Here is a 13,359-nt window from a genome sequence, read left to right as displayed (position 1 = left end):
CAAGTACAGCGCATCCGGAAAGTATTTACAGCACTTCACTTTCCACATTTTGTTATGTTACAGCTTTATTGCAAAATGGAATAAATACATTTTTCCCCTCAACATTCTACACACAATACCCCATAATGACAACACATCTGCAAATTTATTAAAAATAAAAAACTAAGAAATCACATGTACATAAGTATTCACATCCTTTGCTCAATACTTTGTTGATGCACCTTTGGCAGCAATAAGTCTTTTTGAATATGATGGAAAAAGTGCAGCGCTGTGAATACTTTCCGGATGCACTGTATGCTAATACAAATGATGACAATAATAATAATAAAAAATATTTCAATATGCAACAAATTGAATTAGCAGCAAAGACAATCCCAGGGAGCAGTGTGAATCACTTCCAGAAGATGAAAACTATAAATGATATACAAATCTATCCTTTTCCAGAATAGCAGTAGAGCAAAAAGTAGCTAGACATACGATGAAATAGTATAATCAAACCTAGTCCCGAGATTATACAGATAAAATATAGCATAATCTAGAGTTTTCGGGGCTGATTCTAATTTGCAAGTTTTTGCATGCTGCAACTTGACTGACCTTAGTATATATACTGAGTCAGACGCTACTTGCACGGATCTGTCTTTTGGGTGTATCGGGGAGTGAACAGGGCAGTGATAAAGCAAATGCACAGAACCACTTTGAGTTGTATGTACGGGGAAAGGAAGCCTGTGTCAGATTAATCTCTTGCACATATCATAGGCTGGTGCAATTGGCGTACAATCAATGGGCACCATTGGTTTCCACTTGCACACACACGATCCCCGCATTAGTTGAATGGATGTAAGCATTAGCAAAAATAATTGAAACTGGCTTCCATGGTAGCCCACAACTACAGCCACATTATGTGCAACTGAATGAGCCCCTTTATGCCTATGTCTAGCAGAGTAGGCTATAGGGATTACTGTCACATTAATGATTACATAATTATTATTTTTATCCATCCAGGGCAAGAAAGAGAAATCAATGTCACAACAAGAACATCTTGCATACCAACAATGGGGGTAATTCATAGTTGATTGTAGCAGCAAATTTGTTAGCAGTTGGGCAAAACCATGTGCACTGCAGGGGGGGGGGCAGATATAACATGTGCAGAGAGAGTTAGATTTGGGTGGGGTGTGTTCAAACTGAAATCTAAATTACAGTGTAAAAATAAAGCAGCCAGTGTTTACCCTGCACAGAAACAAAATAACCCACCCAAATCTAACTCTCTCTGCACATGTTATATTTTTTTATTATTATTATTATTATTATTATTATTATTATCCTTTATTTATATGGCGCCACAAGGGTTCCGCAGCGCCCGATTACAGAGTACATAAACAAATAATCAAACAGGAAAACAGCAACTTACAGTTGATGACAGTCTAGGACAAGTACAGGGTAAATAAACATAGTTACATCAGCAGATGACACTGGAATAAGTATCAGGTGGCAGAAGACTGCTGGATTTGGTGCAGTTGAGGATTATTAAAGTAAGCAAGAATAAGCACATGAGGGAAGAGGGCCCTGCTCGTGAGAGCTTACATTCTAAAGGGGAGGGGTAGACAGACAAGGGTGACACAGATGGGGTACATAGAGAGCCTAGAACATATAGAATATATCTGCCACACCTGCAGTGCACATGGTTTTGCCCAACTGCTAACAAATTTGCTGCTGCGATCAACTCTGATTTACCCCCAATGTGACATTTCTTGCTTAATGTCAAATGTCTGTGCATACAATGACTACATAAACAAAAGACAGTAAAATACCAAGCAGTGAGCTGAAACATAATAGGATATCTAATATACAGTAAGAAGTATAAAACCATAACATTATAAAAGAGTAAAACAGTGAACATAAAACATTATAAAAAGTGATATCATTGTGCTTTGATCCCTTCAATGAAATAAAAACATCACTGAATGGTATTTAACAAATGTGTTTGAAAGTCAGGGTGACAGTTTATTTTAACCTTGAGACATTTTCTAGGCTTTACTATGGACACACGTGCAATGGGTCACATCTGCCTTAAATGGTTTTGAGCAGGTTTTAAAACTATGTCTCAATACAAAAACAAAAAACATTGAAATTGCACATTAGCATGTGTTTGTGGATGGAAGCCAATTTTGTAAATTGTACAAATGTTTCAGACCATTAGCTGAGGCTAAGGACTTGGATGTGGACAGGACTTCAGGGTCAGTTCCTTCCTTCAACTAGAATATGTTTGACATACAAGAACTCTTTTGTGAGTAAAAAGACAAATTAATGTTAGGACGAATAAATATTTGTTCTGATTGTTGATGCTTACACTTGAAAATGACTCCAGAAGATAAAATTGTATCAGCATATGTTTCACATGTTTGAGAAACAGATTCAAAGTTTTCTTCTGCCCTATGTCAGCTCCAGGTAACTACGGGGGTGATTCAGATCTGATCGTTTTCACACAGCAGGTGATTAGGTATTAACTGCGCATGCACCGCAATGCTCACGCATGTTGGACAGCAACAAGGGGCATCGCCAGTCAGCAATGGATTGGTGCGAAAAATCAGATCGCACGGGCGTTCGCAAGATGATTGACAGGAGGAAGTCGTCTGTGGGTGGTAACTGACCATTTATTGGGAGTGTCCGGAAAAACACAGGCGTGCTCAATCGCTTTCAGGGAGGGTGTCTGACGTCAGCTCCGGCCCCGATCATCCTGATGTGATCGCACTGTAGGTGTAAGTCCTGGGCTGCGCAGAGAGTGCACAAAGTAGATTTTAGCAGCTCGGCGTACACATGGGATTGTACACTTGCACTACGAATATACACTCCCCCTGGAGGCGGTGACTATCTGAACGCAGGACACAAAATTAGCAGCCCTGCAATCAGGTCTGAATCATCCCAAAATCTTTATGGTTGACTGTTTGCTAAAGTGGTGGTGTTCTTTGTACAACTGTTTAGATCCGTACTGAATCAGCTATTTTATACTATTCTGTGATCATTAATTAAAAATATAATAATAAATATATATATATATATATATATATATATATATATACACTCCAATTAATGTATCAGCCTGCATAACAATTTTGAAGTAGTGACCTCGATCTGAGCAATTTACAAAATGACGATAAGTACAAGGAATAAGGAGTTACTATATTTAACATGATAATACCTCATAGTTAAAATGCTACTACTCTACTGATTTCGACACCATGTTGTAAGGGAAGTAAATTGGCCATGAAAATATGGTAATTTAACAGCGAGAACACTTTTTGCACCTATTGCGCAGAAAGTGACACTTTTCGCTTGAATAAGCGGCTTTTAGCTAGTATGCATGCTCCCATTTTTCAACCTATCCAATTGCAAATGTGCGATAATTCTTGCTGGCAAAACAGAGAAAAAATGTAGGTCAAAATGGGGAAATTACCTGTAAACCCTAAAAAGCAAAATAATATAGGATAACAGTATAGAAGTGTATGAGTGGTCATAGTGAAAGTATTTGGGGTACTTAAATTAGGTCAAATGGCTGTTATATGCATAAAAAAAAAGAAAAATTATAGAAATATTTTTTTTTTCAGCAAAAGAAGTGCTTAAATATAATTAGGGGTAAATAAAAATAAGATTTTACTTACCGATAAATCTATTTCTCGTAGTCCGTAGTGGATGCTGGGGACTCCGTCAGGACCATGGGGAATAGCGGCTCCACAGGAGACAGGGCACAAAAGTAAAAGCTTTAGGATCAGGTGGTGTGCACTGGCTCCTCCCCCTATGACCCTCCTCCAAGCCTCAGTTAGGATACTGTGCCCGGACGAGCGTACACAATAAGGAAGGATTTTGAATCCCGGGTAAGACTCATACCAGCCACACCAATCACACTGTACAACCTGTGATCTGAACCCAGTTAACAGCATGATAACAGCGGAGCCTCTGAAAAGATGGCTCACAACAATAATAACCCGATTTTTGTAACAATAACTATGTACAAGTATTGCAGACAATCCGCACTTGGGATGGGCGCCCAGCATCCACTACGGACTACGAGAAATAGATTTATCGGTAAGTAAAATCTTATTTTCTCTGACGTCCTAGTGGATGCTGGGGACTCCGTCAGGACCATGGGGATTATACCAAAGCTCCCAAGCGGGCGGGAGAGTGCGGATGACTCTGCAGCACCGAATGAGAGAACTCCAGGTCCTCTTTAGCCAGGGTATCAAATTTGTAGAATTTTACAAACGTGTTCTCCCCCGACCACGTAGCTGCTCGGCAGAGTTGTAATGCCGAGACCCCTCGGGCAGCCGCCCAGGATGAGCCCACCTTCCTTGTGGAATGGGCCTTGACAGATTTAGGCTGTGGCAGGCCTGCCACAGAATGTGCAAGTTGAAATGTGCTACAAATCCAACGAGCAATCGTCTGCTTAGAAGCAAGAGCACCCAGTTTGTTGGGTGCATACAGGATAACAGCGAGTCAGTTTTCCTGACTCCAGCCGTCCTGGAAACCTATATTTTCAGGGCCCTGACAACATCTAGCAACCTGGAGTCCTCCAAGTCCCTAGTAGCCGCAGGTACCACAATAAGCTGGTTCAGGTGAAACGCTGACACCACCTTAGGAAGAAACTGGGGACGAGTCCGCAGCTCTGCCCTGTCCGAATGGACAATCAGATATGGCTTTTGTGAGACAAAGCCGCCAATTCTGACACTCGCCTGGCCGAGGCAAGGGCCAACAGCATGGTCACTTTTCATGTGAGATATTTCAAATCCACAGATTTGAGCGGTTTAAAATGTGATTTGAGGAATCCCAGAACTACGTTGAGATCCCACAGTGCCACTGGAGGCACAAAAAAGGGGGTTGTATATGCAATACTCCCTTGACAAACTTCTGGACTTCAGGAACTGAAGCCAATTCTTTCTGGAAGAAAATTGACAGGGCCGAAATTTGAACCTTAATGGACCCCAATTTGAGGCCCATAGACACTCCTGTTTGCAGGAAATGCAGGAATCGACCGAGTTGAAATTTCTTCGTGGGGCCTTCCTGGCCTCACACCACGCAACATATTTTCGCCACATGTGGTGATAATGTTTTGCGGTCACCTCCTTCCTGGCTTTGACCAGGGTAGGAATGACCTCTTCCGGAATGCCTTTTTCCCTTAGGATCTGGCGTTCAACCGCCCTGCCGTCAAACGCAGCCGCGGTAAGTCTTGGAACAGACCTGGTACTTGCTGAAGCAAGTCCCTTCTTAGCGGCAGAGGCCATGAGTCCTCTGTGAGCATTTCTTGAAGTTCCGGGTGCCACGTCCTTCTTGGCCAATCCGGAGCCACGAGTATAGTTCTTACTCCTCTACGTCTTATAATTCTCAGTACCTTGGTTATGAGAAGCAGAGGAGGGAACACATACACCGACTGGTACACCCACGGTGTTACCAGAACGTCCACAGATATTGCTTGAGGGTCTCTTGACCTGGCGCAATACCTGTCCAGTTTTTTGTTCAGGCGGGACGCCATCATGTCCACCTTTGGTCTTTCCCAACGGTTCACAATCATGTGGAATACTTCCCGATGAAGTCCCCACTCTCCCGGGTGGAGGTTGTGCCTGCTGAGGAAGTCTGCTTCCCAGTTGTCCACTCCCGGAATGAACACTGCTGACAGTGCTATCAAATGATTTTTCGCCCAGCGAAGAATCCTTGCAGTTTCTGCCATTGCCCTCCTGCTTCTTGTGCCGCCCTGTCTGTTTACGTGGGCGACTGCCGTGATGTTGTCCCACTGGATCAATACCGGCTGACCTTGAAGCAGAGGTCTTGCTAAGCTTAGAACATTGTAAATTGCCCTTAGCTCCAGTATATTTATGTGGAGAGAAGTCTCCAGACTTGATCACACTCCCTGGAAAAAATTTTTTTTTTCCTTGTGTGACTGCTCCCCAGCCTCTCAGGCTGGCATCCGTGGTCACCAGGACCCAGTCCTGAATGCCGAGTCTGCGGCCCTTTAGTAGATGAGCACTCTGCAGCCACCGCAGAAGAAACACCCTTGTCCTTGGAGACAGGGTTATCCGCTGATGCATCTGAAGATGCGATCCGGACCATTTTTCCAGCAGATCCCACTGAAAAGTTCTTGCGTGAAATCTACCGAATGGAATCGCTTCGTAAGAAGCCACCATTTTTCCCAGGACCCTTGTGCAATGATGCACTGACACTTTTCCTGGTTTTAGGAGGTTCCTGACTAGCTCGGATAACTCCCTGGCTTTCTTCTCCGGGAGAAATACCTTTTTCTGGACTGTGTCCAGAATCATCCCTAGGAACAGCAGACGTGTCGTCGGAAACAGCTGCGGTTTTGGAATATTTAGAATCCATCCGTGCTGTCGTAGAACTACTTGAGATAGTGCTACTCCGACCTCCAACTGTTCTCTGGACCTTGCCCCTATCAGGAGATCGTCCATTTTCTTTGAAGAAGAATCATCATTTCGGCCATTACCTTGGTAAGGACCCGGGGTGCCGTGGACAATCCAACCGGCAGCGTCTGAAACTGATAGTGACAGTTCTGTACCACGAACCTGAGGTACCCTTGGTGAGAAGGGCAAATTGGGACATGGAGGTAAGCATCCCTGATGTCCCGGGACACCATATAGTCCCCTTCTTCCTGGTTCGCTATCACTGCTCTGAGTGACTCCATCTTGATTTGAACCTTTGTATGTAAGTGTTCAACTATTTCAGATTTAGAATAGGTCTCACCGAGCCGTCTGGCTTCAGTACCACAATATAGTGCGGAATAATACCCCTTTCCTTGTTGTAGGAGGGGTACTTTGATTATCACCTGCTGGGAATACAGCTTGTGAATTGTTTCCACTACTGCCTCCCTGTCGGAGGGAGACGTTGGTAAAGCAGACTTCAGGAACCTGCGAGGGGGAGACGTCTCAAATTTCCAATCTGTACCCCTGGGATACTACTTGTAGGATCCAGGGGTCCACTTGCGAGTGAGCCCACTGCGTGCTGAAACTCTTGAGACGACCCCCCCCACCGCACCTGAGTCCGCTTGTACGGCCCCAGCGTCATGCTGAGGACTTGGCAGAAGCGGTGGAGGGCTTCTGTTTCTGGGAATGGGCTGCCTGCTGCAGTCTTCTTCCCTTTCCTCTATCCCATGGCAGATATGACTGGCCTTTTGCCCGCTTGCCCTTATGGGGACGAAAGGACTGAGGCTGAAAAGACGTTGTCTTTTTCTCCTTTATACGGCAATACTTCCATGTGCCATTTGGAATCTGCATCACCTGACCACTGTCGTGTCCATAAACAACTTCTGGCAGATATGGACATCGCACTTACTCTTGATGCCAGAGTGCAAATATCCCTCTGTGCATCTCGCATATATAGAAATGCATCCTTTAAATGCTCTATAGTCAATAAAATACTGTCCCTGTCAAGGGTATCAATATTTTCAGTCAGGGAATCCGACCAAGCCACCCCAGCGCTGCACATCCAGGCTGAGGCGATCGCTGGTCGCAGTATAACACCAGTATGTGTGTATATACTTTTTAGGATATTTTCCAGCTTCCTATCAGCTGGCTCCTTGAGGGCGGCCCTATCTGGAGACGGTACCGCCACTTGTTTTGATAAGCGTGTGAGCGCCTTATCCACCCTAAGGGGTGTTTCCCAACGCGCCCTAACTTCTGGCGGGAAAGGGTATACCGCCAATAATTTTCTATCGGGGGAAACCCACGCATCATCACACACTTCATTTAATTTATCTGATTCAGGAAAAACTACAGGTAGTTTTTTCACACTCCACATAATACCCTTTTTTGTGGTACTTGTAGTATCAGAAATATGTAACACCTCCTTCATTGCCCTTAACAAGTAACGTGTGGCCCTAAAGGAAAATAAGTTTGTTTCTTCACCGTCGACACTGGAGTCAGTGTCCGTGTCTGTGTCGACCAACTGAGGTAAAAGGACGTTTTAACGCCCCTGACGGTGTTTGAGACGCCTGGACAGGTACTAATTGGTTTGCCGGCCGTCTCATGTCGTCAACCGACCTTGCAGCGTGTTGACATTATCACGTAATTCCTTAAATAAGCCATCCATTCCGGTGTCGACTCCCTAGAGAGTGACATCACCATTACAGGCAATTGCTCCGCCTCCTCACCAACATCGTCCTCATACATGTCGACACACACGTACCGACACACAGCACACACACAGGGAATGCTCTGATAGAGGACAGGACCCCACTAGCCCTTTGGGGAGACAGAGGGAGAGTTTGCCAGCACACACCAAAAACGCTATAATTATACAGGGACAACCTTTATATAAGTGTTTTTCCCTTATAGCATTTTAATATATATAGTCATATCGCCAAATAAGTGCCCCCCCTCTCTGTTTTAACCCTGTTTCTGTAGTGCAGTGCAGGGGAGAGCCTGGGAGCCTTCCCACCAGCATTTCTGTGAGGGAAAATGGCGCTGTGTGCTGAGGAGAATAGGCCCCGCCCCCTTTTCGGCGGGCTTCTTCTCCCGTTTTTCTGAGACCTGGCAGGGGTTAAATACATCCATATAGCCCCCAGGGGCTATATGTGATGTATTTTTAGCCAGAATAACGTACTATCATTGCTGCCCAGGGCGCCCCCCCCAGCGCCCTGCACCCTCAGTGACCGCTGCTATGAAGTGTGCTGACAACAATGGCGCACAGCTGCAGTGCTGTGCGCTACCTTATGAAGACTGAAAAGTCTTCTGCCGCCGGTTTCTGGACCTCTTCACTTTTCGGCATCTGCAAGGGGGTCGGCGGCGCGGCTCCGGGACGAACCCCAGGGTGAGACCTGTGTTCCGACTCCCTCTGGAGCTAATGGTGTCCAGTAGCCTAAGAAGCCAATCCATCCTGCACGCAGGTGAGTTCACTTCTCTCCCCTAAGTCCCTCGATGCAGTGAGCCTGTTGCCAGCAGGACTCACTGAAAATAAAAAACCTAACAAAACTTTTACTCTAAGCAGCTCTTTAGGAGAGCCACCTAGATTGCACCCTTCTCGGCCGGGCACAAAAATCTAACTGAGGCTTGGAGGAGGGTCATAGGGGGAGGAGCCAGTGCACACCACCTGATCCTAAAGCTTTTACTTTTGTGCCCTGTCTCCTGCGGAGCCGCTATTCCCCATGGTCCTGACGGAGTCCCCAGCATCCACTAGGACGTCAGAGAAAAAGGGTATACTGTAAGTATATGTTTGGGTCATTTAAAAAAAAATCCCCCAACCAAACAAAAAAAATACTCCCACCTGCAAGCCTAAAAACACTTGTCCCCCTCATAATGTACCCCAATATACCTGTCCCATACCTTATACCCTGGGCTGGATTAAGGGCCACATGGGCTTGGAGCAGAACATTTTCAAGGGCCTATGCTTAGGAGAGGAGCTTATGACCAGTGTTATGTGAATGTGGCTAGAGCCATGTGGGGCTTGTACACCCTATCCAGTGGTTACCAAACTTTTTGGAATCACAGTGCCTTAGGGTATCAGATTTTTTTACAGCTTCCCTAGGTCAAAAGTTTCTTACTGAGAAATTTAGAAACGGATATTAAATTAAGTCAATTGTGTTTCTAAGTCATCCTTAGGTTCAGTTATGTTTTGAGGGATTAGATTTGCTTCTGTTTGTCCACATATTTTATGATTGACAGCCACCAGCACTGGTTTTGCCTGTTACATTGACCATAAATAATTTGAATTGATCCTGGACCACCAATGCACGGCACACGGTTTGAGAACTACTGCCCTATACACTATGTGCCCCAATATCTCCCTAAATACATAAACATAGAAAAAATTGCTAATTTTGTGAGAAAACTATAAAAACTATTTTTAATAATTATGATTTATAAATGTTTGGCCAGCTGTGCGCCTGGTCATCATCCTGCTGCCAGCATGATGGGCCTATTTTTATGTGGAGGCCTGGAGCTGTAGCTCCATCCGCCCCATTGTTAATCTGGCCCTGCTTGTACCCCAATTTACATAATTTTGTATTTTGTTACCTCAAAAATGACATGTCATTATTGGCCAATTGAAACTTCTAAGTGCCTGATTAGTCATTAATATTTAGCTTAAAATTGGGATTTTTCCCCAACTTTTCACCTGCTCAGGGGTGTTGAAAAGAATTTGCGCTAAAACCTATGGAGAATTATCACTGGCGAATAATTGAAAAGATGCGTTCAAGTGCGATTAAAGACCATTTTGTTTTGCATGAAAATGGGTTATCGTGGCCAATTGAATATTCCCCTAAATCTTCTAAACATGAAAAGTTGTAGTGTTGCCCATAGCAACTCATTAGATACTAGCTATCATTTCTCTAATTGCATCCTAGAAAATGATAGACAGAATCTGATTGGTTTCTATGAGCAACACAACTACTTTTCAGTTTTACAAACGTCACTAAATCTAATTCTATACCTATACTATCAATATTATGATTAAATAGACATTACCCGAACATACACTAAATAAGGGATGCAGTCAGTTTACCTACAATCAAAATTCCATTGGTCAAAATACAGACAGCCGTTGACCGATTGTCAAAATACCAACATTTAAAATGTCAACGCGGTCAAAATACTGACATTTAAAATGTCGACAGATCAGAAAAATTGACATAAGTTTTTCTTTGAAACCGACTTCTTTATACTTTACCATCCCAGTGGACCTGAAGGGGGAATATAATAGTGCCTGAAGCATGGTGAGCGCAGCGAGCCATGTGAGGAGACTCGGTACACTTATACGGTGTCGATGTCGACCTACGCGCCCAAAAACAATGAAAAACTTGCATCGCCTTTTTGACCTGTTGACACTTTAACTGCCAATATGTTGACATTTTACATGTCGGTATTTTGACCATGTCAGTATTTTGACCATCGGTCAATTGTTGTTTGTATTTTGACCGTTTGGATTTTGATTGTAGGTATTTCATACTGATCCCCTAAATAAATACAATTAAAAAAAATTCAAATAAATGTTCATTAAGTGGATGCAGTTAATTTGCCGGCAGTCAGGATACTGATGCTGGAATCCCGACTGCTGACAGTACCGACAGTCGGAATCCAAGCTCACAGGGGCTATTTTCACTCGTGGGTGTCCACGAAACCCACAGAGTGGAAATAGAACCCGTGGCGAGCACACCAAGCCCGCAGTGTGGCGAGCACACCGAGCCAGTAGCATGGTGAGCGCACTGAGCTCGCAAGGGGACTCTTTGCAGCAGCCCCACTGCCAGCATACTGATTCCCGGGATGCCGTTGTCGGTATACTGATGGACAGCATCCCGGACACCAGTAATTCATACTGAACCATCATTAAGCATTAGGATATAAATATATCTCTAAATTATTAAATAATTATTCAATAAAAAAATATATGATAATCTCCTTTTAACCTTGCGTGCTTAAATACATATACATCATAAGAAAATACAATTTTTAAGTCTTTTCCCTTTGCATCTTTGTGACCATTACTCTTGCAACAGAGGATATTTATTTTTAAGCATGCAGTTTCATACTATTGCTTCTCAAAAGAATTCAACATACCCCTGAAAGAATGTGACATCTACGTTATCTTCCAAATGAAAAAAAAACCTGAAAATGCATGAATTGTGTCTGATTCGTCTCTCAAATTATCCTTTCATTTCCTTTCCTCTCCATAAGCCCTCAGGTGGCCAGACCAACTCACTTTGGCCTTGGTTGCACATAAAGTTCACAGTTTTTTACCCCATCTCCTGATCCTCTATCAAAACACTCACTCTCAGAAGTGTTTCCTGTCTAGCAATGCTTTGCGTGATTTGCTCTGTAGTCAAACAAGCTGCCAAACTACACTCCCCCCCCTCCCCCTCCCTCTCTAGTGGAAAACTGCAGAATAGCTTAACGTGGCACCCTCCCCTTTCAGCTGATATCCGGAACGGACATAGGAAGTCTCCTAATAGTTACCAAATTTTTTGAGACACGGCCTTAAATTTTCTGAGATAATCATGGTGTTTAGCGCGGACTGTAAAGAATGCTCTCCACTTGAGCTCTGTACACATAGAAATTTCTTATTATTGTACTTTCATGTGAAAGGGTTCATAGCAAAATATGTCAAATTAAGAGTGCACTGTATAATATTTTATTTTAGAATACACACGTTTTTTCTTTAACACGTCAAACTATTGTTTCATAGATATATATATATATATATATATATATACATACACACACATACATTATATACTGTTTAGTTGTGTCTGTCTATGAGTCTATCTTCCTCCTTTGTTTGCAGCGATGTAAATGCAAAATCATGTTGTGAAAAGGCTTTAAGAACATGCTGTGTTCCAGATGTTTAACGAGACAGTGCTGAAACTACACAAGAAAGGTCAACAGTTTCCGTCAGTAACTCTGCTGGGTTCCACACATTCAGAGCGCCAAAGGACTGAGGGATCTGCACAGCTGTCAAATCATTTAGAAAGATGAAATAAATCAAAAACAAAGTTTAATGCCCTTTTTCTAAACATCCCAACCAGTTTTCAGTTTAAAGCATCAATTTATAAAATATATATATATATATATATATATACACACACATACATATTTTCCTTTGAGTTTAAAGATAATCAATTTAATGGGATCCAGGGCTTTAATTGTGTTTTCCTCTTAAGAAGAGCCATATTCGTGACATATGAATTTATGTTTCTATCCAAAAGATAAAAATGTGTTTACTTTTTTCTACTCCACCCCATCCACCCCCCCAAAAAAAAAAAATATTATTAATATAAAACATATTGGAACTGCATTTTACAAAAATAAATGCAAAAATATATATATTTCAAGACACCCTCCACTAAAGTTCCACTCACCTCCAGTTCCTGTGATTGACAACAGGCATCTGTAAGTGTGGGAGGAGAGTTTATTGACTTCCTAATATGTTTATTTTAAGAGGAGGTTTCAGTTAGAAACCTTTTAGTGTGCTGTCTCATTTAAACACTAGAGGTTGTCAAGTTCAAATACATATTGAAGTTCAAGAGATTATAAAACAAAAACATTTTAAGCTTTTAAAGGGTAAATTTCACGACTCAAAAGTAAATGAGGATGTCGATCAATATGGGAAACAAAAATAATTGTAGTCTAAAATAATTGTTTATCATACTTCAGACAAAAATTAGACGAAGAATAAGATCCGTAAAATCTGTTGCCGGGCTGGGCCTAGCATATAGATATGTCCTCATACATTTTCTGCCCAAGAAGAGACAAGGGTGGCTTTTTTTTTAACCTAGAAATACCCAATAGGTCAATAAATACAGGAAAAGCCTATATTCTCAAGCATGCATACTATTTTCTAGGGACGTATTAAAGGTTGAGGGTGACTGTGTGC

At 42.7% G+C, this 13,359-nt stretch overlaps 1 protein-coding gene across 7 annotated transcripts in view; it reads right to left on the bottom strand.

Annotated features, from left to right (window-relative positions):
* The window catches only part of BCAS3 (BCAS3 microtubule associated cell migration factor), a 2,144,796-nt gene that overhangs the window by 728,781 nt on the left and 1,402,656 nt on the right, over positions 1 to 13,359 (bottom strand). The window contains exon 23 of one of the 7 annotated variants that reach the window (XM_063954021.1): positions 12,223 to 12,437. The exons of the other annotated variants lie outside the window; for them this stretch is intronic. Coding sequence (XP_063810091.1) covers positions 12,365 to 12,437 — 73 coding nt within the window. The 3' untranslated portion in view covers positions 12,223 to 12,364. Of the gene's footprint in view, positions 1 to 12,222; positions 12,438 to 13,359 lie in introns of those variants that run through there. 7 annotated transcript variants of the gene reach the window in all.

This window comes from Pseudophryne corroboree, chromosome 2 (genome assembly GCF_028390025.1).
Source record: "Pseudophryne corroboree isolate aPseCor3 chromosome 2, aPseCor3.hap2, whole genome shotgun sequence".
Lineage (NCBI taxonomy): Eukaryota > Metazoa > Chordata > Amphibia > Anura > Myobatrachidae > Pseudophryne > Pseudophryne corroboree.
This window is presented reverse-complemented; position numbering and strand designations above follow the sequence as displayed.